This window comes from Varanus komodoensis, unplaced genomic scaffold (assembly GCF_004798865.1).
Source record: "Varanus komodoensis strain SLA01 unplaced genomic scaffold, ASM479886v1 scaffold5, whole genome shotgun sequence".
NCBI classification, from domain to species: Eukaryota; Metazoa; Chordata; class Lepidosauria; order Squamata; family Varanidae; genus Varanus; species Varanus komodoensis.
In genome coordinates, this window is record NW_025336087.1 from 47735739 (window position 1) to 47762053 (window position 26315).

Genomic DNA, 26315 nt, shown 5'->3' on the forward strand with positions numbered 1-26315 from the left:
TTTACTATGGCGTGTCAGGATTAATCCATTCTTTCCCGCTCTAAGGTTTTGGCCCTTGACTCCATTCAAATGTCACCAGGACATTTTAGTCTGAACTTTCTGGAGGGCACCAGCTTACAGAACTCTGTTTTAATGTTTTTCATGGTAGTTTGCTAGCAGAAAACAAATCTATCATGCAATGGAACTTCAAACTCTGTTTATCCAAATGGCTATGGTAGAAGCATATAAAATGACAATTAGATAATCAAAGATTCAGATAAATGGGAGTGGTATTTACATAATCAGAAGATTTAGATGAGAATCAGATACAACAGGATCTAGCAAATTTCTTTTATCGCAAGGATTGTAAGTGGTGATGAGCTGACGCTCAGTTGATAATGTATGGGTGCAGCTGCCGCGCTTCTATTTCCAAATTACTTGACAATCCCACAGTTTGGGCAAACAATAAAAGCCAGCCTACCCAAAGCCTTGAACATTTGCATTCCTCCATATTTTCCTTCAAACAGAACAGTGTTGTTGAGTGGATTGAAGGCACGGCACATTCTCACTAACACCACTTCCAAGCAGCCTGGAAAGACAGCAAATAGCCTCTGTTACCACACAGAAATATCCCAACAAGATGTTTTCAAGCAGCTTAGGTAGGAGATCTCCAAGCCGCAGTTCTTGAGCCCATCTCCAGATCTATTCTGGAAACAATGGACAGCACAGCCAAGTCTTCAGGTGTGTTGCTGTAGGACTGTGGCTAGTATTTTGCAACTGTTGCAACAAATGACAGGATGAGCATCTCCTGTTCTGGCTGAAGGCTCAGTCACAGAATTATTCTAATATGATTGCTGTCATGATGGTGATTGCTGAGATGAAGCAGGGCTGGACTATTCCATTAAGAGAACAGATTTGGGGTTGTCACGCTCTTGCTCAGTCTTAATTTGGGGTTATTTAATTTGTGCTTGAACCAATAGTGCAACATTCCTTTCCCCAACAGCTCTCTCCCTTAATCTCTTGGCAAAGCTACAACCATTTCATATAATTTCCAGACAACACAAAACTCTGTCAAATACCATGCTCCTTAAATATTGCCACTGCATTTTGATTTACAATGGAAGGCAACAGCTTTTTACCAGGCATATGCATAGACTGGAGTGCTAATAATACAGCCTCTATTGTTTTCATCCTATTATTTTAGGCAGTTTCGTATATCCCCTTCCCAACTCAATATTATTTACAGTACAATTCCATAATATCTACTGAGAAGTAAATCCAACTGATGTGATTTAGTCCCCGGTAAGCAGATATGAGATTGCAGCCATAGTTTCTTCCATCTTGTACTTCCTATAGAAATGTAAGGAGAATACAACAGAGCAATTTCTGCATAATCACACTCCAGCCAACTTTTAGGCATTCTGCAGTACTCCTACAAATACTATTTAAACAGCATAAAATGTCCCATCTACATAGCCTACCTTGAAAGCTACTTAAAATCATTTGTGTTTTCTCAAATGAACTTTCCCTAACCTTCCAGAAAGTATCCAGGTTTTTTCACAAATGGAGCTTACTGGGGTGCCCTGGCTCACACAAGGCTTCTCTACATGGGGCTTTTAATCTGCCTCTTTAATCTCCTTTAATGAAACACAATTCTTTACAGGTTTCAACACAGCTCATTTACACATATCTCCACCTCCCTGCCCTGCCAGGGTTTTTATTTCACTGCCTTTCTATACTTTCCATTATGCAAACACAAGGTGGAGCTGTGGTATAGCAGAATTGCAAAACTATACAAGTTGGCTTTATTTCCCATTTCCAGCTAATACTGCATGTCCCATGCTTAAAAAAAAAACAAAAAAAAACCTGCAGAAATGCTTGGAAGCATGGGAAGAGCTCTGGAGGAGGATGACATCATGTGAGACACCTGCAGCCTATTGTGAGTGCACAATGAAGGACTCGTGTGGAGCAGCCTTCAGTCTGAGCCAAGCAAACAGCATGATTCAGACAGCTCCACCAAATTATTCCTTGATCTAATCTGAGAACTGTAGATGTGAAGCTATATAACAGGAATACTGGAGACATGAAAATAAAGATTTGAGTAAATATCTCAGTCCACAAGGTGAAATTCTGCTCACCACTTTTCTGCTTGTACTTCCTGCTCACTTCCTTCTGTGGCTTGCATGCCCATGCGTTCATCATCCTCTTTGGCTTTCTTTAACGGCTAGGATTTATCAGCCTTTTAAGGATCAAAAATCCCATGCTTAGAGCATGACCCAGTAGTGAAAGGGGCTTGCTGAATATTTGTATGGCCATTCAGAATGATGCCTGTTCCTTGTGGTCTTGTGGCATGAGTGTCCTTTCCTGAAGCATGCATCAGAGAATGCTTCTTGGGATACCTGCAGGTTCTAAGTTATACACAGGAACAGTTTGGGGGCTCATGTGTAAGGCTGCCGGTCCCATGCCAATGTGATTGTATAGCCATTTGGAAGGACAGCTGTCTAAGCTGTCTATTCTGGCTCTGTGGTATGGAGGATCATCCCCATGAAGCATGCATCAAAGAGTACCTTTTGTGGATTCTCATCTATGGCACATGTACTGTTTGGGAGCTCCTGCTCCTTTCTGTCATGTTGCTGCTCCCATTCCTTTGCATTCCTATGGCCATTTCGAAGGTTACGCTAAAGACTGTGGTCATGTAGTGCACTGGGGCCATTCCCAAGGATGAGGTATCAAATAATTCCTCTTGGAATACTTGGGGGTGCTAAGCTATGGAGCAGGAGCCATTTGGTGGCTCCTGGTCCTTTTTGTAAGGTTTCTGGCTTTAGTACATTTTTTCCTTCAGAAAAAAAAATTCCATCCAGAAGCACAGATGATTTGGAAAGGGAACTGGGTGTAGAACAGGTAGGGATTTTAAGAACGGGCATGCTCCTGAGTAGTTTTTGCCCCCTCCCAGCTTGCCTAGTGAATTTGGAAGTGTTGCTATTATACTACTAAGTTGGATACTACTACTACTACTACTACTACTAAGTTGGATTGCTGCCATATTTTTCTTTCATTGTATATCGAGTCCTTTTTCTGTTTGGAGATGAAACTGCTGTGTTAGGGGCCATAGATGGCATGCCCTAAAACCACTTTGTGCGTGGCATTTTGATTTGGTGTAAATTCATTTGAAAAATAAAGCTGCAGTTTTGCAGGTACTTTGATTTAATTATGATCCCTAACATCCTCCACTGATTTCCTGTGGTCATTCAGAATAACATGATGTGTTTCAAGGGCAAGTATGTCCCTTGTGAAAGGTGTGGGGTGGAGGGAAGCTCGCTTGCTGGGCTGAGGCTTGGTAGTAAAGGAAAAAAAACTGTATTTATTCACGTTTGATAGTCACTGCATATGCATACAAGCCTCTTGTTGCCAAACCATGCAGCAGCCCTGGGCAACTTGTAGCTCTTTAGATATTTTGGCCTACAACTCACATCATCCCTTCCCATTAACTATGTTCACTATGACTGATGGGAGATGTGTCCAAAACTTCTAGAGTCCATAAGTTGTCCACCACCGCCATACAGGCCATCAGGCACGTACAGTCCAACCTGAACCTGTGCACCAGTTATATCCCATGCAGTCTTTGATTCCTGATTTGGCTGCTGTAGCACTTTGCCTTCCTCCTCCTCAAGGCTATAGCCTGAGTTCGGGCTGTTATCACAGCCTCTGCACTTTCACTGGCTATCTGCCAGCCAGCCAAAGATGACACATGGCTTCTGCATCTCCCCTTTTTGTGGCTTTGCAAATCATCCAGCTGAACTTTCCCTTTCCATTTTTTTTCCATGTACACTCAAAGCTTTAATTTTCTTGTATGGGCATCACATGTGTGGGACATGATGGAGAAAAAGCAGCTTGTCTAGCTTCCAATTCCATTCTCAAAAACTGGCCAGTCTTGGGAAAGCAGCTGGCTGACAACCCTGTTTGCAGCACAGAAGCTGACCATCTGTTGGATCGGTGTGAGGATTTTCATTTAGGCAAAGTACCCTGTATTTACTTCATAGCAGCTATGCTGTTACCAGCCTTTCCCCTCAGCAGTAATTTGCTCTTTCCAAACACAAGTGTGTGTAGCAAAACAGGTGCATGAGGTGTTTCCATGTGACAGCCAGTGTATACATTTCTCTTGCATGTTGATGCAGAAGAAAAATTGTGTTAGGACATTCTGAGCCACAGTATGATTTAACTGCTTTGTCTATGGCCCCATAAATATTTGTGCTTTGGTTCCTCAAGTGCCGATGTTTGCATATTATCTGTTAATTGATGTAGTCTCTAAGTCACCCCCATTTCACTTTTCTGTACGCACCTGATTTGAGAAGTAGAATTTGATCATTTTGACAGAGTTCCATGAAGCCCGTTATCCGCTTTGCAAATTCCACCACATACTGAATGGCATGTGTGATCTGGATTGCACACTGCTGCCACAAAGCTTCTCTTGACTGCCAGGTGAAATGTACATGGAAAAGAAGAACAAAGGTGTGAGCACATTCATTAGGTGATGTTGATCGCAAAGCAAGTTGATCCCTGGATGTTAAATAGCTGGCTAGCTTTATCTAATCAAGGTGCACTATTCAGACACGCAAGATCAATAAAGATAACTGTTCTCAAGAAGCTCAGCCTCACTTCCACCCTAGAACCTGGACTCCAGAATCTCAGATTTGTTTGATAAGGTAGACCATGGAATTTAGACATCGAGGACAAGGAAGCTGCAGATGCACCATGACTGTCTTCCATGAAAGAGTCACAGGGGATGTGAAACCTCTGGCATATTTAGATGCCTCACTTTTGTTTCAGTTCCTAAAGCAATCAAGACTTATCTAGAATCTGATTAGGAAATCATTTTTAAAGAAGTAGTATTTAGTGCCCATCAACATTCTTCAAAAGAAGAAAATAAATTCTGGCCTCCAGTGCCTCTCTCTTCATGATTCCTAGTTGATAACCTAGTTACTTGTCCTATCAACATATTTTTTAAAAAACCATCCTTTCTAAAAGTTATCCCACTGTATGTAACCTTTGAATTAGTTTTAGTTCTATGTTAAGGATTTACCCTTAAATGCAGCCTAACACTACTGAAAAAGGAATATGTTGCAATGAGGATCATGTTGAGCTACAGCTGCTGAAAGAATTTTTTTCACATGTTCAAGGGCCAGAAGCATCTGGCAATGCCCCATTTGCCACAACCAACCTTCTCTTGAAGGCAGCATTTCTCAAACTTCTGACTTTTTCATGAACTAAACTACAAAATGCACAAGGATTACCACCCTCAGTGGTGGCAGCATAGTGTAGTGGTCAGAGTGCTCAACTAGGACCAGAATTACATTCCAATTCAGCTGTCAACCTCCTTGAGGGTTCTTGAGCCAGTCATAATCTTCCAACCTAGGCTAATTTACAGGGTTGTTGTGAAGATGAAAGGGGAGGTGTAAAAGAGGAAGACCAGGTATCAGATAGATCGATTCTATACAAGAAGCCACAGCCTTGACTTTGCAAGAATTAAACATGGCTGTCAGGGACAGGACATTTTGGACAACGTTCACCCATAGTGTTGCCATAAGTCAGAGATGACTTGATGGTATATAATGACAATAAAAAAGGAGGCCCACAATAGAGGATTATAAAATTATGTGTATTGGGAGAAGATGGATAAAGTTTACCCCCCTTGCAAAATACTAGAACCCAGGAACATCGTATGGGATGGAAGAGGCAGAGGGATAAAATGTAGTACTTATTTATATAGCACACAGTTTAACTATTTTACAAGATATAGCAATGACCACCAATTTAGACAGCTTGCAGAAGATTATATGTCTTCAAGAAGGATTATCAGTGGCTACTAGTCTGGATAGTCATGCATACCTCCAGGATCAATGGCAACAAGAATCCTTTGCAACCCAGTTGCTGAGGAACAAAGGAAGGAGAGGGCTATTCCTTGTGGGCTTCTCATTGGCCTTTGCTTGACGACTGGGAAAAAGAGGATGCTGGACTAGATAGGCCGGGACTTGCAAGACTTTTCTTATGCTCTTAAGTGTGCCATCATTCCTCACTGTTATGCATTTAATGTCAGTTTTTAATAACTATTTTTAATACTTAATACATTTATAATTAATAATAATTAATTATTTTTAATAATGTTGTTCTGTGCTGATCTTATTTTTGAACATTGCTAAGTCTAAGTCTAAGTCTAGGGTATCAGTGATTAAAGGGAAGAGATAATGCACAGGACAACAGTTATAAGCAAGAAAGAGGAGAAGCAAAAGACAGCCTGATGTATTGTTGATACCTTGCTCTGGTACACTTTGATTTCTTCATATGTGTGGGTTTGCCAGGCAAGCTGGTGCAGTTCTTCTATTGTGTACTGACACGTCTCCAAATGGGACTTAATGATATTCTGTGCAATTCGGTCTAAGAAAGAAGGACAGAAAGGAAGAAACTTAACATCTGCTTTAGGAATAGTCATTTAAAACATTTCATACTTTGTAATATGCTGCTTCAGTCACATTGTATGACACAGTGTTTTTGATTAAAAAGGCAAGACAGAGATGGTTATTAATAATAAAAGTCATAATCAGTTCTTTATAATAGTGACTGTATGATGAGCTGTAAGCTGAACAATAATTGGAAGAACACATTTCCCATTAGAGGACATGCTTATTCAGTGATATTCCATTTATGATTTTCATTTGTTTCATTTCTATAATACTGCCCAGAAACTGCAGCTCTCTGGGCAGTTTGCAATAGTATGTAAAAATGCAATAAAATAAACATGCCATAAAATCTTATCAAAAGAAACATGAAAAAGCTAAAAACACAGTGAAGAATAACCCAGTAAAAGAAAAAAACAAACACCTGGGATGGGTAATCTCCTCAAGCTTCTGGATAAGCAAGTAAGCTTCAACATAAAAGGCTGTTTTGATCTGAGGCCGAAAAGAAGACAAGGGTGGCACCAGGTGGGCTGCAGTGGGGTGGTTCCATAAATGGGGGCCGTCACAGAAGTCCTCCTTTGCTCCTTCCAAGCCTCCCTCAGAGTTGGGACTTGGTGGAAGACCCCAGATATTGAGCATAGTATAGATTTTGGTTGTGCACTGTCATACATTGTTCCCCCAAGTGTGTAAGTCTTTACAGGGTAGAAACAGCACCTTGAAATGTGCCTGAAAGCATACAGGCAGCCAATGTAAGTTAGCCGGTACTAGCCTTGTGCATTCAGACCTAAAGGTCCCAGTTATTACTCTGGCTGCCTCATTCTGCACAATGGAGCTTCTGAACGGTCTTCGAGGACAGCCCCACATAGAGTGCATTACAGTAATTAATTTAGATGTTAACAGAGTATATGGAGATTGCTGAAAACAGGTTATTTCTGTGCAGATAGGGGCACAGCTGGGCTACAAACCAAAGGTAGTAGAAGTGACTGTCCCACTTGGACCATCTGAGCCTCAGGTGGCAAAGATGGCTTAAGCACAACATCCAAGCTATTAACCTACTCTTCCAGGTGGACGGCAAACCCATTTAGGACAGGCTGAGCACCCTCTAACTGGTCAAAGGGACCACCCATCAACAGTCTTGTCTGGACTGAGTGTCAGTTTGTTAGTCCCGATCCAGTTCATTGTCAGGGCAGCGACCAGTTTAACACATCCACAGCCTCACCTGCTGAAGATGAAAAGGAGAATTGGTGTTGTGTGTCACTAGCATATGGGTGGCAACACATTCGAAAACATTGAATGACCGCATCCAGCAGTTTGCTGTAGATGTTAATCAGCATGGGGAGCAGAACAGACTCCTGAGGAACTCCATGCTGGAAAGTCCATGCGATTGAATAATATTTCCCAAGAGCCACCTTCTGGAGGTGGTGCAGAACCACTGCAAAGCAACAGCCCTCATTCCCTACCGCTGAGGCCAATGTGGTCAATGGTATCAAAAGCTGCTGCGAGGTCAAGTAGTATTGACAGAGTCATACTTTTTCTACCAGCCTAGATCATCATACAGGTTGACCAAGGATGTTTCCTTGACAAAATCAGGCCTGAATCCTGACTGAAGTAGATTCAAGCAATGCCTCAGGTTGGTTGGCAAGCACCCACTCAGGAATCTTGCCCAGAAAAAGAAAACTTGCTACAGGTCTAAAGTTAGTAAGATTCGGGGGCCAAAGGAAGATTTCCTCTTTTAGGCAGCATGGGACCACTCCCTCCTGCAAGGAGGCATTAATCACCACCCTGGCACAGCCAGTTTTTCCCTCCTTGCTGACTCTTATAAGCCAGGAGGATCTAGTACAGAGTTGGTTGCATCAAACAGGCTGTGCTAACTAAAATTCATACAATAAAATTGGACCAGGCTGTACTTTGAGTATCTTGATAGATTCTGCTGTGTTAACTCTGGCATCTAAATCTTTTTTTCAGGAAGTGTCCAGTAAATATTTAACAGTGGGGGGATGAGATGAAAACGTCCCTGCACCCTAACCCTAAGCAGAATGTAATAGGCCCTGGATGGCCCTTGATCCCTCTTTTGAGCAACACACAGATGATTGAATAGAGGCAGTGAGATGTTCTTTGACACTCTCTCTAAATATGCCCAGTTGTAGCCCCTTAAATACCAAATATCAGTCTCTATAAACGTACTGATTTATACGGTTTATAACAAGAGTCTCTGGCATAAAACGGGAATGTTGCAATCATCTGACACCAAGATCATCTTTGAAATATGTCTTTGGCCCTTGATTACAACTGCTTTGATGATCATCAAAGTTATGGTGACACGGCAACAAACTCCTGTTGCAAAGCAGTAAATATGCACAGAATGCTAGCGCTACAGTTTTGGATGAGTGTAGGATTGTCCTGTGAGTGGCCTCGCTTGTGTCTTACTGGGTTTTTCAGGCAGAGTCACAGTGTACTAATTAAGGTATAGCAGGTTGAGCCATGAAGTTAAACTGCTAAACAAAAACAAAAAAACTAAAAGACACAACAGAGGCCACTTAGTAAGTGTTAAACCATTTCTGTGCGTGAGAGAGAAAATGTACACACACCGACTGATGCGAAACATCAAACATCAGTCCCCTCCACCTCACTTGTCTCTTGTAAAAAGGACAGATGGATCATGGCAGTATAGTGCGCATGCATTTGCATTCACAATTTAGATATACACCTCTATGCAGCATAGCCACCCTCATGTGAATCTAGGGATTTTAGATTCGAAATGACTTCATGGTTAATGATTTCCATGAATCTGACCCATGGATTGCACAGCAGTCACACAGATTCAGAAGACTTGCAGACCAGGTTTTCTTTTTCCCTTTTTGTAATTTTATGCAGATTTAGTCATAGAAAAGTAAAGAAAAATGCAGACCAAAAATGTTCATTTCCTCCCCATAGACTAAAGCATGAAAATGTACATGGAGGGTGTTTGGATGGCATGGGAGGTGCATTTTCAAAAGCATGAATCTGTGCAAAATCTGATTCCGTCAACAAGAGGACAATGAAATGAAAGGATCTGAGACAATCCTCAAAATGCATCCAGGGAGAATTTCACAGTGTCTATACATCCCTACATGCACCTTCACTGACTGTAACAATAATTCAGTTTTTTTCCAGCTTGGTCCACTCTAAATATGGGCACAAAACAGGAACTTAAAATTCTAGTCAAGCCACTAAAATTCTGGTTTGGAAGCAACACTGTTATTTAGACACCTTTCCAAACAGTAACAGTAACAGATAACCATCTAGACAGAACTATTTCAAGGGACTTCCACAAAGTAGCGAAAATAAACTGCCTTGTCAATAAATGTGAGTGATATCTAGAAACTGCAACATGGCACATTAATTTGCTTTATGTTGTAACATGGTTGATCAGCACAGTTAATATTTAGTTTTCACATTCAGAGCTTACTCATTTGATTCAAAGTTATGAGCTTCCATGCTCCTATATGTTTGGCATCTGAAGTTACAGTAATCTATGGCTGCATCTCACAAGTTTCTGGATATTTGCCTATTGTTTTTCAAGGCAATGGCAGGCCTTTATCTAGGTGTGCAGTGCCTCGGGGTGGGCAGCAGAAGCAGCCGCTCCTGAGAAGACTCTGTGCTGACATTGGAAAACAAGCCAGGTGCAAAAGCAGACTTGAGATTCTTGTGCCGCAGGCCAGCGGAGCTGGAGTGTATCACAGAAAGGCTGTGTTTGGACTCAGGGGACTTGTGTCTGACAGCTCATTCTGTGGGCTGATTAGGGTTGCATAAGCATCAGAGGCTGCTTACTTACTTGCTTAGTTGGCACTGAAGATTGGGAGAAAAGGGATTAGTGTTAGAAGGGAAGACAGTAGGATGAAAGGTCTAAAAATGAAACGAACTAGAAATGCGTATACAAGTTAATGTGGGCTTTGTCATAGATCGGTCCACAACAGAACACATGCCAGTTGCAGTGGGTGGGTGTAGAAGAGGGACAGAGAGTTGCCTTTTGCCCCACCCACAGGGACTAATGCAACCTTCAATTACATTAAGAAGAATCTCCATTATCCAAATCTCCTGATACTCAGAATTAATTATATGCGCTCTTACTGGGGATTGTTGTGCTGTCCTTTGACTTATCCAACATGGAACACATTACTAAGAACGGGTTAGAACTCTTCTACAGATAGAAGGCCTAGGACAGGTAACGCTCAGATTCTCTTATTCTCTCAGACTGGTTGGATGAATCTTTACTATCAAATTCTTTGTTTCTTAAAAAATTATAACTGCTTGCTATATCCTCAGTCTATCCTTCAACCAGAACATAAAGCATTTGTGGTCTTCTGAATTCTTTCATGTCCAGTCAAATTAAACTGCCGCATTCCTGTCATAATTATATTAGTATTTATCTGCCACTATGATCCTCTTGATTTTCATGTCCTATACTCTTGTTCTTTTATACTGGTTCATTTTGCCTTTAAGCATTAGTTTCATGCTCTAGGTCAGTGCTAAATTTGGCATGAGCTATACTATACTTTTCCATTTGGAAAAGAAAAGCAGGAGTTCTAGAATTATTTTCAGAAGAAGAACCATATATCTGGCAAGTATTTACTGTTCAGTATTCAATAGATAGAGCTCAGTCTGGGACCAATTCTCACATTATCACTTTTATTTATAAGTGTACTCATTAAACAAAATGTGGAATGGATTTATATCTGTGCCTGCTCATGAATCAGACCCAGTCTAGATTATACTGTTATCATATAGAAAATGGTTCAAATGGACTTGCAAGATGACTTCCTTCTATGAATATGTAGTGCTCACTGATGTATCTTCATTATACAGGGAAGCGCCAAATCAGTGCCAGCTGCCACCAAATGTATCTAGCTCTGGCGTGGGAATACTTACACATGATGTGGACATATGGACACAGCCGTGGCCGCTGTGTCTGGACGCAACTGCGGCCAAAAGCCCCCCCTCCTGCTGCAAGCCGGCGCTGCTGGGCCTGTTGAAGGGGGAGGAACAGCAGCCCTGCACTTAGACCATCTCCATACCCTACTGAACTTGGCAACTCAGAGCCTTTCTCCTGAAGGCTGTTTGTCAGCTGTTAATCTGCTGCATCTGGACTTGGTTTTGTTACAGAATTAAGATCCGTGCACTATACAAAGAGTGTTTTCTTTCCTGCTTTTCTGCTGTGTAACCTGCAGCATAGTGGAATATGCAAATCAACAAGAAAAAATAGGCGTTTTCTTTCACTTTTATAATTGCATACTACCTTTCCCTGGTCGTAAAATATAAAAATAAAAAAGGTGAATGTGCTCTTCAAACACAGAAGTAAAACCTGAGGATCACAACATTGGTTCAGGAACCCATAAACCACCATGAGTAGGCAATGCTTAGTGCATGGTAAATGTCCCAGGCACGAAAGACTTTAAGGATCTAGTGACTAAATTTGCTCCCCCACCCTCCCCTTTTCCTTTTGCATCCCATCTTTTGGATTATAAACTTGTGGGCAAGGATTGCCTTATTTTTGAACTTTGCAAGCTGATCTGGGCAAGGATTGCCTTATTTTTGAACTTTGCAAGCTGATCTGGGAACTTTGGCTGAAGAATGGAATAAACATTCTTTCAATACTTACTAAAGAAATGCATTAAACAGATGTCTGTATCCTGGCAGAAACAAGGCCATGCAGAGGTTCTTTCAATTGCTCCTGACAGGCCTCAGGCTCAGTATACAGACTGCTGCTTGAACTCAGATGCAGCAACCATCCTTCTAATGTTACAATCACACAGGTGCTTGAAAAGGGACCCCCTCCCCCACTTCTACCCAGGTGGCTTAATATATTGATGTACCAGTGTCATGCAATACAAAAAAGAACCAGTGGTACAACTTAATTGTGATTTATTAAATTTAAAATAAACAGATACTGCACACTGTATTTTGTAACAAAGGCTGGCCTAGTTTATAATGAAAAATGAGCTGCTGGGTAAAATGACAATGTGTGGTTTACAGCTTCGATGTCACAAAACTGAAGTTATATAGCACACCGCTTTTGAAATAGCAACTGACCTTTTCTATTTCTGATTTCAGTGGCTTCTCTTCCTGACACCATAGTACCTTATTTTTAGGCTATAGCATGGCAGACTGTTCAGGATAAGAGTATCTTCAAAGGTTACTTACAGCTAAGATGTGAATTTTCTGGAAGTTTAAACAAAATGCCAGCATCTGGGGCATGTACAGAAATGGAGCACTGCTAGTGAGATCTTAAATGGCTGTAAAATAATAATTATTAACTCATATATGGAAGCATTGATATACTATTTACTGATTTCATACTTCATGCTACTGCCCATATTTTATTTCCATTCTTAAACCTCACTACCATCCTTTATTGGCTTTGTGAAACACCAGCTGCTCACTCTATCAAACTCCTTCCATATCTCTAACTCTTGGAAAGTGAAAGATTTTGCCAAAGGTAGGCTGTATCTTGCAAGCCTGGGAAATAATTGGTTTGCTTGTCCACCTAAGTATCACAAGCTGCTAAACTAATGCTTGTACAACTTTGAATATAGTGGGTAATTTAGCACTGGGAACCACACAGAAGTACATGAGCTAGTACTTTAGGTTAAATGAACGTTGAAGTTTTATCTCTGCATTTTTTAAAAAGAGAAAATCAGCTGCTGAGCTCTGCCAGAAGAATGGATAGAGGAGGGCTGTACAACCTTTCCCCCTCTAGATTGTTTTTACTATTAATCACTCTCCTCAGGCTGATTTTTCACCCACTGGAGGGAAGATACGGCAGAAATACAGGGACTTTATTCATCACTGGTGAAAATGCAGCCTGGGGAGAAAAATTATGAAATTGAAAAATACTACTGTGTTGCATTCATGTTCCACACCTTCTTCTGCCAGCTTACAAGAGTTGCTTCCTTTTCATTTTATCTTCACAACAACAATCCTGTGAGGTAGGTTAGGCTGAGAGTCTGTGATTGGCCCCAAGTCACTCCGTGAGTGTCAGGGATGTGTGAGGACTAGAACCTGGATCTTTGTATGCACTATGCCACACTGTCCCTCAGAAGGGGAGAGGCAAAAGTTAAGCAGCCCCATTTGTAGCATCTTCTGTTCTAGCTGGAAACCTACCCAGGCTGATTTTGTCTTAAAAATTTGCACATGAAACTGAATGGGTCATTTCAGCTAAAATAGTACAGGTAACAGGTTTTCTCCATCTGACCTTTCTTTCTGTTCTGACTAGAAGCTTGCCTGGCTTGATCTTAAAACCTACTTAAAATTCTGAGTTGGAGCTTTAGACAATCAATATAGACATCACCTTCAATTCAGACTTGGACTGCGTCAAGACTAGGGTGCCAGGCAAATGAAACCTATATGGTGGAATGGAGAGTACGTCTATCCCATTCCCTGTACAAGGCATCTTTAACCTTTGGAGAGTATGCCTTATCTTTTTTAAAGTACTTATTTATTATATTTATATCCCACCTTTGTGGAATAACTACTCGTGGTTCCCAGTGTGCCTCCCCTCCAAGCTCAGGCCAGCCCCAGATCTGCTTAGCTTCAACACAGTGGATTCCTTAGGTGCCTTCAGACCAAGGCACCTTAAACCTTTGCCAGATAGCTTCTATTCCTTTGTTTCATCATTTTCTGTTACTTTACTGATGTTTTAATATTTTTATTAGTCCAAGTCTGGGAGTGTGAGGCACAGACATGCTATAAATAAGATAAATGTTCATGTTGTAAGCCGCCCCGAGGTTTCGGCAAGGGGCGGCATAGAAATGTTATAATAATAATAATAATAATAATAATAATAATAATAATAATAATAATAATAAATATATTAAAACGGATAGCAAAGACTTTTGAAGGGGGCAGGGGAAGTATCTTACTCTGTTTTAGCATCATCATCACCACCACCACCACCACCACCACTATTGTTAATTATTTGATTCAGGCTATTTTTAATGGTCCTCATAATTTGAAAGCCCTGAAATATGGGAAGAAGAGAATTAGAATTTGATGGTGGTGAATGGTTTTGCAAGGAACCGAGCACAGATCCTTAGATCTTTTAGGGCACAGTTTGGTAGGTAGGGATTACAGATTTTGGAGTCTTTAATGAACAGAATATAGCTCCCCATGCTCACTGCAACATTTTGGGGAGGATATTGGGATCGTGTGCTTTTTTTGTGAGCAGGGATTTCGTGGGCCAACTTGCAGTGACCTTTCTATTCTTCCAGTGAAAACTGGGCACAAAGGACTGAGTTGGGCTGCTACTCCTTCGCTTCACAACCTATCTCTTTTATATGACTTTGTTAGAGGCTTTGACTATTCTTTAAAATAAAAAAGGAATACAAGTAAATAACTATAAAGAAATAAAAGGAAAGAACAATAAAAATGGAGAAAAGAGCACAAAGCCATTCTCATGCAATTCAGGGCTCTTCTACATGAGACTGTTAGCTGCATCCACTTTGGTTTTATTGCAAAACTGAGATCAGAGCACTACACAAGCATTTCCTTTCCTGCTTTTTCCCTATATAACCTCTACATACATTATTACAGAGGAACAATGCAAATACACATGTGAAAACAGTGGTTTCTTTCACTTTCAGAAACAACACTCCATTCCCACAGTTTCCTTGCTCTAAAAATACTTGTCAGAAGTACTGTTTGAAAACAGAAGCTGGAGAGGGACACCACTGCCTAAGCTCAGAAACAACTGTGACTAGGGAATGGGAGCACACAATAAATGTCTCCAGTAGGAAAGCTGTCAGAAACTCGGAAAATTTGCATTTTCCCCTACACCTGCACCCATTTATGTGGTGGTGGTGGGGGGGGGGGTTTGACAGTTCAACAGATACTTTGAACTTGTTTAAAAATTGGTACATCCTTAACTTCCTTATCACATGCTGGTGTTAAGACTAGTGAGGCAGGAGAAAGATCCTTGACACCAATAAGTGGCAGTTAGGTTACCAACATGTCTAGCTCCATAATATGGAGGACCCTTGTGTCTCCATAAACTTGGGACTTTTCTCTCTGACCAAGAATAAACTGCTCAGAGAGCAGTGTATTAAATGCATCTCTGAAGCACCTTTCTTGTTTGGCTCGTTCTCTCTCTTGGGAGCCTCACACTCAGCATGTACCTCTTATGCAGAAGAAGTCACAGAACTTTGAAGTACATCTCTTAAAATACTGACACCCCTCCTTGGTTAAAATTAGTAATGAATTTTAATTTGCCACTTACCCTTAAGACAGAATTGAGTTGCTAAAAGCTCATTTCAGCTTATACTCTAACTGGAGTTCTCCTAGGGATCCATTCTGATTGACTCCATAGCTTAGCTTGGTGGGTTTTTAAAAAGTATTTTTGGCTGTTTGAAAAAGGTTGCACATCCTCTCTTTCATAACTAGTATTACTTACCCCAATTCTATCCTGCAAGATCACTTTTCTGGACCCCAGTCTAAAAACTGTTGTACATAAATGGACCAGAAGAAAGGACAACAATAGAATAGAACTAAGAAGCAATTAATTGTCTCTGCCTCTATTTTATAAATGAAAATGACAGCAACATAGATTAGTCCACTGGCGAACACTGCTACTGAATATACCGCTGATGTTTAAGAGATCTCAGCAAAAGGATTTGATGTGTTCAAGTTTAGGTATCTATGTATTTTCAGCCAATAATGTCCTGAATATTTCAAATGTTCTAAAGGAACCATCTACAGCATACAAACTCATCTGGACAAATAGGTTATGATTCCACCTCTTCCCAGTTATTACCTGTCTATCAGTCTAAGAAACATTTTGTTCTAACGAACAGTTCATTTTACTTTGTTCTGCTGGTTTGATTATTTTTGTACTTTCCCAGTATTGTCCCCATTTCTGCATATGAGTGATTCTGGCGGGAGAAGGACATTGTGAGTTATTAAATATATGCTTAGCTGATAACATTTGATGGAAGCAGAACCCCAAAAGAAAAGGATAAGGGAGGCTAAACTCATTCCTAAAATAGCGGAGGGTCTGCAAGAGAATGATGAGGCCAATATTATTATTATTAATAATAAGTCATTGTAGTCAGGCTAGCAATTTCATTGTGACCTGCCCAAAGAGTTTATTACACCTCCATACTGAAGCGTATGGAGGTGTAATAAATAAATAAATAGAAAATGGAAAGGTGCAGTCTGCTTTCTGAACCTAACAACTGATTACCCTGTCTTGCTCCCTGGATTTTGAAATTTGCTATGGAGGGAGAAGCTGAGCTGAGAGCTAAAGTGGTGGTGAGAAAGCAAGGGAGACATGAATTGAGGCGGAAAATGAAAAGGCTGTGCCTTAAACACTGAGCTTTTTTCTAGCTCTTCTCTCCTTCTATAATATTCACAAGTTGTATCTTTGCAGTGTGGTATTGATTTTTTAGTCTAATCTTGGGCTCCTGAAGTCCCTGTGTAAATATGCTTCCACAGTCCCTATACAAGAGTGCTGGTGCAGGGGAGGATGTCCAACCCTCATAAAGGAGTTGTGTGAAGAGCGCTGCAGGGACGATCCAGCTGGGGTATGCCGTATCGCACTGCAGTCACAGGCAGATTCTGCCGCAGAATTACGAAGAAGTGACCAAATGGTATGAAGCCCCTTCTCCCAGTTGGACTGGCTCAGCTTTCTGCTTGTGAGGTAATCAGGCTCCACACACTTATGACCTTCAAAGCTATGTGTGTGTCAAAATATATATCCTAAAAAGAACAGTGGAGCCCCTTAATAGCAAATATATTTAATTTTATTTCCTTCATGATAATCGTCTGCCCCTTTTAACCTCAGCCATTGGAGAATGGTCTGATTTTTATTATGTAAATCAAGCATGTTTGGGGAGATGGAAGCCACTTCTTAAGTTTCTGAGAGAGTATCCAGCCCAATGTAATATCTGCATTTATCGAAGTTAACCATTTATTTGATGGGCATTGTATCTGGTTAGATTCTACTGCTGCTCCTCTGACCTTGGATGGAAATATTGGACATCCTGTGCTTGTGGCTTGCTGTGAAATGAACTTTTTATGATCAGCATCTTAGCAGTGCGATGCTCAAGGTAACCAAAAAATCCACAGCTACAAGGAGCCTTCTGGGTCTAATCCAGTCCTACAGTTATTTATTCATTCATGTTTCATTTGTTTAAAATTATTTTAGGCCACCTTTAAAAGTACCACTGTCTCAAAGTAGTATGCAGGATTAAAAACATAAAATGAACAAATAGTTAATATATAAATGCATGCTATAAAAATAGATATACCAATAAAACATGCAGTCCTCAGATAATGGGAAGGCCATTGAAAATAGTGTATCTTCAGAGTCTTCCTGAAGGTTTTCATAGAAGGGGCCTGACAAACTCCTAACAGAAGCTTATTCTGGAAGCCACCGCTGGAAAAGGCCTCTCCCTTGTGCACACCAACTTAGGGTTGCAATCCTCTGTTGACGACTTAAAAAGGCATGCAGGCTGGTATGGAAGAAAGCAGTCCTTCAAGTCACTTCAGCCAAGCCCTTTAAGGTTTTGAAGATTTAAATGAGCACTTTAAAGTCTTACGTTTCTCCATATGGTAGGTCATTTTTGTAGGGCTTTGAAAACCTACTTATATTTAGAGCAAATTTTCCAATTTATCACATTCAATTTTTTACTTTTGTTTGTTGACTTTGAAATTTATTCACCCTTAAAATCTGATTAGTTAAGACTTGTTGTGTTGCCTTTTGATTACAATCTACAATCAACACTTAGAGACTAAGTTTTGTTATTAGTTGCCATTTAGTTCACGCCTCTTTTTTAAAAATAAAATAGTTGTCTTCAGTTTTTTTTTTCCAGATGGGGACCCACCTTTAACTCCAAGCCACTTTTATTTTTAATTATATACGTTCCTCTCTACCCTTTTCTATGGTCTGCAGCCTTCCTTTCCTGTTCATCCCTTGTCCATCAGTACTTAGCTGTCTCATTTGACATCAATGCTAATAGTACTCCGCCACCACCCTATATATACTTTTATTCTCCATCTTATATCCAGTCAGGATCTCAAGACGGCTTACAGAGAATAAAACAGAGCAGCTAAATCCATGACAGCACTTGAATCCTAACATGTAGTGTGTGTGTGTGTGTGTACAGTAAAAACATTCAACCATTAAAATGCTGGGCAAATAAAAAGGTCTTGGCCTGGTGCTAAAATGAATAACGAGCTGGTTCCAGGCGCACTCCTAGAGAGCAGATTCCATAGCCCAGTTGATACCACTGAGAAGGCCCTTCTCCAAGTAGCCACTCTTCTCACCTCTTTCAAAGAGGGCTCCCAGAAAAGGACCTCAGCAGATGATCCTAAGGTTTGGGCATGTGCATATTAAAGGAGCTGTTCCTTCAGATATCCAGGCCCCTAATCCATTTAGCTTAGGCTGCAATCCCACATATATTGGAATAAGGGTATATAATGGAATAAGCCCAATAATTCAATGGTGCTCACTTCTGAGTAGACATATATAGGATTGCACAGTAAGTTATAACTCTGCGCACATTATTTGAGAGTAAGCCTCACTGGAAGCTTTGTGACTTAGCTCTGGGAAAAGATGTGCCTAGTATCCTGTGCAGAACTTGTGTTGCCCAGCCGTTCTTGAATTATAAATCCCATTGCCTCTGATCATTGATCACATGGGGCCAGAGTCAAACAACATCTGCAGGACTACAGGTTCCCCGCCTCTGCTGCAGCATGACATAAAACACTTACAAATGTGTATAGATACTGACAGGCTGCCAAACTGAAGTCAAGTAATGCACACTGTTTGTTATATATCATATACCTGCAGATATCAAACACTGAAAGTCAGATGCCACCAGGCATCAAATACCAAATGCAATCATAGAAAAATAAAATACTGTAGCTGATCAGTTGTTATGTACCGTTGGCTGCAAACACTCCCTAAAAGCTAACTGCTGTTGCTGAAAATGTACTAATTTCCCAGTGACCCCCCATTTTACACCGTTTGTGCCAATCCTAGAGGATTCATCAGATTTGAAAGAATAGCTCGGGAGGTTTACAGGAGCAGTTTTTGTAAATAAACTAGAAAAAATAAATGAGCGTGTGCATAGTACATGCATACACACCCCTTTGGAGTAATGCCAATTAAACATACTGCTGAATTTGTTGAGCTAACCCTCTTGACTTTTAAAATCCATTTTTATTACAGTAGTGACAATGCCCCACACTGGAGCTTGGCTGATTATCCTGGCTGCTTCCCAAAAACATTTTCATAAGAAAATTGTCTCCTCTTCTCTCCAAATCCTTTGCCCTCAAAAATATACAGCGTAAACAAAACATGAAGGGGGGGAAATCCAGCTCACTGTAGGCAGATGGCTGCTTCCACTCTGACTTGGAACACTGTTCTAAACAAAAAGGAGGATAAATTGATTAAACCTCAATTAGGAACACTGCCAAGGGCCATCATTTGCAATTTTATACTGACCTTATTAGATGGTCTATGTTGTGACACATGATGAACTGGATTAATTTATAACAACTGTTTACTAGTAACTTTTGAAAAACTCATAGCAGTGTTGCATCACTATGTTAACTGTAAAAAGCATTTTTCTTATTATTTTAACTCAGTGCATCCTTTTTAGTCCATCTTCCACTGATCTTTTCTTGTTCTTTCTACATCCCAAAGCACCACAGGTTTCCCCAGAATAGCCCCTTTCTGTTCATCTTCCTTTTCTTCTCTTGGCTTCCTAGTGCTCCCTTATCATTCTGCACTGCATAGTGCGCTCCCTCCCTCCCCCCTCCCTCCCCGCACCACCAAACATCTGTAATTATCCCTGATATTGTCCCCCCTTTTCTGTTTCTAGGTCTCTCTACAGACTCATTTTTAGTTCCCCCTTTCTCTCTATGCACCCGACAGCGCTTCATCTATTTCTGCTGCCACAGATTTCTCTGCATCCCCATTTCCATTATCCCTTTTCCCTATTTCTCCATCTAGTGGATTTCTTTGCAGGCCCACCTCTCGGCTATTCCCACTTACTTTTTTGGAAAGCACAGGTCTCTTTGTAGCCTATGTGATTTCTCTTTTCTCTCTGTACACCGCTGCCCTCTCTTCATTCCATGCGCTAGCACAGCAGCTTCTGCCTCACTCTCTGTCACCACCTCCTTTTCTTCTATACCCCACTTTTTCACTCCATTTCTCAATCTTCCCTTTCCTCCTTCATTCCTGCTCTTTCTCCCTCACACTCATTACTGACTCTGGTGGCAATAAAAGACAAGTCTCTCACTCTACCATCAGGTCATACCACTGAAAGACATTAGACATGACGAAGCTGTGGACTGTGGCTGGAAAGATGCATTCTGCGCTCTGCCTCTTGGGTAGGAGAAATCCAGATGTAGAGCTTTTCTGCAGAAGGCTGTTAAGCAGCTGTTACTCTGCTGTATCTGCTTTCGGTTTCATGACAATATGGAGATCCAAGTACTACACAAGGAGTATTTCCCTTCCTGCCTTTCAGCTTCATAACTTCTAGGTGGCACTGCAGTATGACAGCATAGCAAAACCCACCAGTAAAAAAAGTCTTTTCTTTTAAACTGCACTTCCCCTCTTGTAAAAACACTTGCTGAAAGTACTCTGTAGGCACAGAAATGAAACTTCAGTGACCTAGCAAAAGCCCCACTGGGCAAGATCCTGATGTCAGGCCCTAACCTGTGTGCATTCAGGAAAGGGAGGACAGACGCTGTGCACAATTGGAGACCCTGCTTTTTGCAAGGTTCCTGACCACGGATGGGCTTATTTAGTATTTCACTAAAGAAACAGATTTCTAGCACGGTTTGCCACCAAAATACCACTCCAGTATGTTTATTCAGCCAGGATCAGTTCCCTCAATGGGGCCTAGCTGTTCCCACAAAATCATGAAAATGGGTTTTAAACAAAGTATATTGTAAGGCCCCAAAGAACCACTGAAGCGTCTGTAACTCGACCACAGGATGTTTGCTGTGCAGATCTGGCTTATGGAGAATCTCTTTCAGTGGTATTGCTGTAAGCGTGCAGTGGACTGACTTCAGGGTCTCATTTATGACTGAGATTTGGACAGGAGATTACCTTAATAGCCCTGGCCAGGCCTAGTCTGTTTTACTCCTTTTGTTAGGTAAATAATCCAGTGCTATGTTGCTATGGAAACTAAAATGGCCAAGAAGGCATAGATGATGGGTGGAGATGGCTCATCCTTTCCTCCTATAGTGGGAGAAGTACAGTTTGGGTGATCAGCGTCTCCCCTGTGATCAACCTATTTCTTTGAAAATAAATACAAATTTATGAACATAATGTGAACATAATACTGTGACTTCATACTATTATGAATTTCATGTGAGCATAATACTATGGTGTTCAGTATTATCCTGGGCATACTCTAAGGATTTCTTGTTGCTAATAAATTTTTTTAGAACTGAACCCCACATTCTGAGAGTATATTAAGCTGTTCCAATGAACTAACTATACAATGAGTGAGGTTTTACTTTTATAAATATGAGCATACAGTGAGAAAAAGATATTGGGTACCTTCAGAGGGAGAGGTCCTTGCACTATCTGTCAGAAAACATTCTATAGCTATTCCATCTTTTCTTCTGAACAGATTTTCTATGGGATAGGGGAGGGAGTGGTACGAAACTGGAGAAAATGCACAACAGCTATGTGTTGAAGAGCCCATAATCTGTCCTCCCCCTGTAAAATTCTGTGAAGGAGGCATGTCCATTAAATGGTTCATCTAGAAGAACCCAAGAAGTAAAATCTATATTGTACAAAATAAAAATCGATATTGTATTCAGCCTAAGAAAAGCTGAGTGCATTTAGGATTGTAGTCATCTGCACATTAACTTGGGTAAATTCCCACTGTCTTATGTAAGACCCATTCTTTAGTGAAAAGTCCATTTTATTAAACTTCAGCTTAGGCATATGAATTGGAAAAGAACTTTTGTTCAAGGACTGCTGCATGCTGTGTGATGTAGATTATAATTTAGAAACACCTCTACCATTTGAACTGAACTAGGCACAGTGCCACAATAATGATTGAATCTTAGAGCTCTAAACTAGAATTTAAATAGATATCCCATTACTTAATGCCTCAAAGTATCTGGGAAGACTCCGAGTATAGTAGTAGTTAAATGACTCACTAGATGGCAACATTGATCCATATGAATATAGCTAAGACATATACAAGGGACCTTTAAAGGCAGAGTGGAGTATGATTCTCTAAGATGGCTCTTAAAAATTAGTTTTGGGTAAAAAAGATAAAAGGGGACAGTTGCACAAGGAATCCCTTGACGAATCGGTTTGTGTGCAGGAAAGAAATCTAGTTGAAAGTAACTGCATAAAAAGGAGGGGTTTTGTACCTAATTGAAGGACACATAGTAAATAAACCCAAACTTGGGACAGCTGCTGCCTTTGGTAAATTCTGTGAAGAAGCATGAAGCAGAGCATGTCCTGTCTGAAGTGCAGACATTTAAATAGCACCCAGTTAGCATCCCTTCACTGCAAACACACAGTAGCTTAAATGGCCACATTCCCCTTGCAGGAATCCCGCTCTAGGAGCACTTTAGGGATTTCTACCATCATGTTGCTGGCATTCTAGAAAAATTTCCCAGGCTTCCTTGGACTAAATCAGTAAGAAACTGGTATGGTCAATATATACATGGAGACAAAGAAAAAATAACAACATGCTAAGCTTTCTGGGAACTTTGGGGGAGCTTGCTGTGTCTTTATAAAAACAACCAACTACATTCTGACAAGAAACTAGGACTTCCAGTTCTTCTAAAAGAAAGTTCCTATTGGTCTTTAGGGGCAACAGAGCAGAGAAAGATTTGGCAAGTGCAAGAAACAACTTTTTTTCCAGCAGCACCTGCTAAACCTCTATTTGTTATTCAACTATTAAAAGCGCAGGATTTCCCATTTGCTTAGGTTCTGGCAACCCTATACATGCTAGAACAAGCTTCTCTTGGTGAACATGTTTCAAAAGACATTGCTAGCAATCTGCATAGAAAGCAGAGCATTCATGGCTTTTGTGTAGCTTTTAAGCAAAAGGCAGCATTGTTCAGATCTGCAAGGAGCTAAGTGCTATGATCCCAATCTGGAAAATGTGGATAGAACCTTTGCAACCTTCAATCTGCTTTCTTATGGGATGACCTAACAGGGTAGCTATTGTATTCCTCAACCCCTCTGAATCACTGACTCATACTTTGTTTATCACTGATGTGACTAGATCAAACAAACTGTATCATATTTCCATTTTAAGAATCTCACAATTCTTTCATGTTTTGGTTGGAGCAGAATCAGTTTTGCAGCTTCCAAGGATGTTGCCTCTCAAGGCTGCCCCCTCCCTGCTTTTAACTGGCCCTGTTCTTGTGCCTTTAGTTAGAACCCGAGAAATGAGAACCCACAGATGAAGCCTTCCCCATCATTCTGTCTGCATGACAGGAAATGCTTTCTTGCTTAATTTCTGCAATTTAGGCTGCTAGTAAAAGCACAGAAGCAAATATGCCAGCAGACCTTGACTTCCAGTCATGTCTCAGTTGCAACCATCTCTAGCGATCATAGTTAACTTCTAGAACAATAAGGTTACTTTGGCAATTATCAGAATCTCCACTGAACAAATTATACCTAATACACAAAATCAGAATCTCCAGTTTGAACACTTCTGTACCAGATCCTTCCTGGTGCAGTTTCACTGGTGTAAAGCTAGAGTAGTCAATGCAAGATCACAGAGTGAAGTTGTGCATTGTAATTAATTTCAAAGCTAGTGTTATTAATGATCCACCTTCAGAATTCTTTGTTGACAAGAATGTGTATAGTTGTCAAAAAGATCATTAAACCCTCCTGATAATGAGCTCATTTGATATAAGCTCCCTATTTAGTAATTATCACTTGATTGATTCATCAGTGGCTTTGGTGTTGCAGCTTCATAAACAGATCATGAATTTTTCTGTTTGGGCGATGTAGATATTTTAGAATTCCACAACAAACCCAGTCAGACATTTACCTCAGGACCAACCTGTTCCACATGAAACCTCACAGTTCAAAAATACATATGCACTGTCATTATGCAAGCTATGTTGAATGTCACATGAAGGATTTTCTTACCTATTTCCGCCACACTTATCCCTGGAGCTAATTGCCCATTGTTGCAAGAGCTATAGGTAAACAAGTTTGGTACTGAAGTGAGGTCATAAATAGGTTCCTGTTTGATCTGTTTGATTCCAGTCATGTCTAAGCCAGACTGATCTGGGGAGGGCTGGGCGGAATCCACATTATAGTAACCCTCAGACTTTGGCAGGTCAATGACATGCCCGTTTGAATAAGTGCCGCCAGTTTCATTGTTCAGGTTGCTCAAGCCATTGCTGATGCTGCTACTGTAAACTCGGGCCAAGGCTTCGGCCTCGCCACTCTGTTGTTGCCGCTGCTCCTGCAGCCGTTGCTGGTGCTTCTGTACCTCGGCATACAGGCTGTCCCTCTGCTTCTTGGACATTCTTCCAAACTTAACAGCTGAAACAAATCAAAAAGAAGAAACAACATTGCTGTATGGCATCTGTTGTTGTTGTTGTTGTTGGTTTAGAACTCAATTAGGTTTAAACAAGGTGTAAGAGGCAAAGTGCTTCAGCAGAGTGGTTCGCACATTGACCCTTATGGCAATTCTCAAAAGGAGTGTGATGCTAGGGGAGTTCCATCCCTGAAACAGTTAAATTAAAGGGTGCAATCCTTTACATTTCTAGACAGAAAAAATACTTCAGTTTTTAGCATTCCCTAACTAGCTGGGGAATGCTGAGAGTTGTAGTGCCTTTTCTGTGTAAACTTACATAGGATTGCACTCTAATCTAGATTAGGACAATTGTAGAAGAGTTAGCCTTTTCCTAGCAGACTGTTTGCTTAGTAAAACACCCCCTCCCCACCAAAAAAAGAAAAAAATCTCCTATTTGCTCTGATTGGAAAACATTCCTATATGCTTGTAGGGTTTCCGGCTGGAGAAAATTGCAGGCGAGAGACACTTTCAGCAGGATAGTGGTGTAGGGCAAGGGTTAAACCTCCACTGTCTCTGGGCCATGGTTTCAATCCAGACCAAGGCCCCTTGCAGCTGCTTTGGGTAAAAGAAACAGAAAATTTTGGAGCTCCAGTCTTGAAGCTCCAATAGCATGTCAAGATTGGCCCTTACTGTATGGAGGAGGGAAAAAGGATGCTAAACGTACATGACCTGTCTAAGACTACCCAGAGAATTCATGGCAGAGCAAGCCAGATAGTTACCTAACACACACAGATCTCTCTCTCCATTTCCTTAAGTAGAAGAGAGAAACTGTGCCTTTAACTGCTGAGGTAAACAAGTCTTTCCCCATCTATTTTATCTCCATGTCAGAAGAATTTTACTTGCTAAAGTTGCAGAATCACTGCACCTAAAAAGAAACAAACAGGATCTCTGCACCCTAGGAAAGCAGTGGGAAAGCCGTGGCCCTCCAGATGTTGGACTCAATTTCTCATCAGCCATAACCCAACTGGTGAATGATGACAGTGATAGTTGATAGGTGCAGTCGTTAATCAACATCTGGTTCCCTAGGCCTGCCTGAGGATTTGGCTACTATGTTACACATCTGCATATACTTGACATTAGCTTACTGTACTATACTATGGGACTTCCTTTGAACCGGCAATGGAGCCAGAATCTGAACCAGCTGCTGTCATGCATTCTTACAACTATGGTTAGCAGTTTTATTTTCAAGCCCAATTCAAAGTGCTGGTTTCCTCTTTTAAATCCCTGCATGCTCTAGCGTTTGAAGACAATTTCCTCACTATGTCCTTTGTACACTACGATCTGCCCAAGTTGCCTATGCTGTGCAGCTTGCTCTCATTGTCTG

The 26315-nt window shown here is 40.9% G+C and overlaps 1 protein-coding gene across 2 annotated transcripts in view; it reads right to left on the reverse strand.

Annotated features, from left to right (window-relative positions):
• The window catches only part of RORB (RAR related orphan receptor B), a 158590-nt gene that overhangs the window by 7465 nt on the left and 124810 nt on the right, over positions 1–26315 (reverse strand). For both annotated transcript variants that reach the window (XM_044446387.1, XM_044446386.1), the window contains exons 4-7: positions 24556–24957; positions 6290–6411; positions 4319–4451; positions 461–568 (exon numbers count right to left, since the gene is read on the reverse strand). In XM_044446387.1, the coding sequence (XP_044302322.1) occupies positions 461–568; positions 4319–4451; positions 6290–6411; positions 24556–24957 (765 nt within the window). The remainder of the gene's footprint in view (positions 1–460; positions 569–4318; positions 4452–6289; positions 6412–24555; positions 24958–26315) is intronic.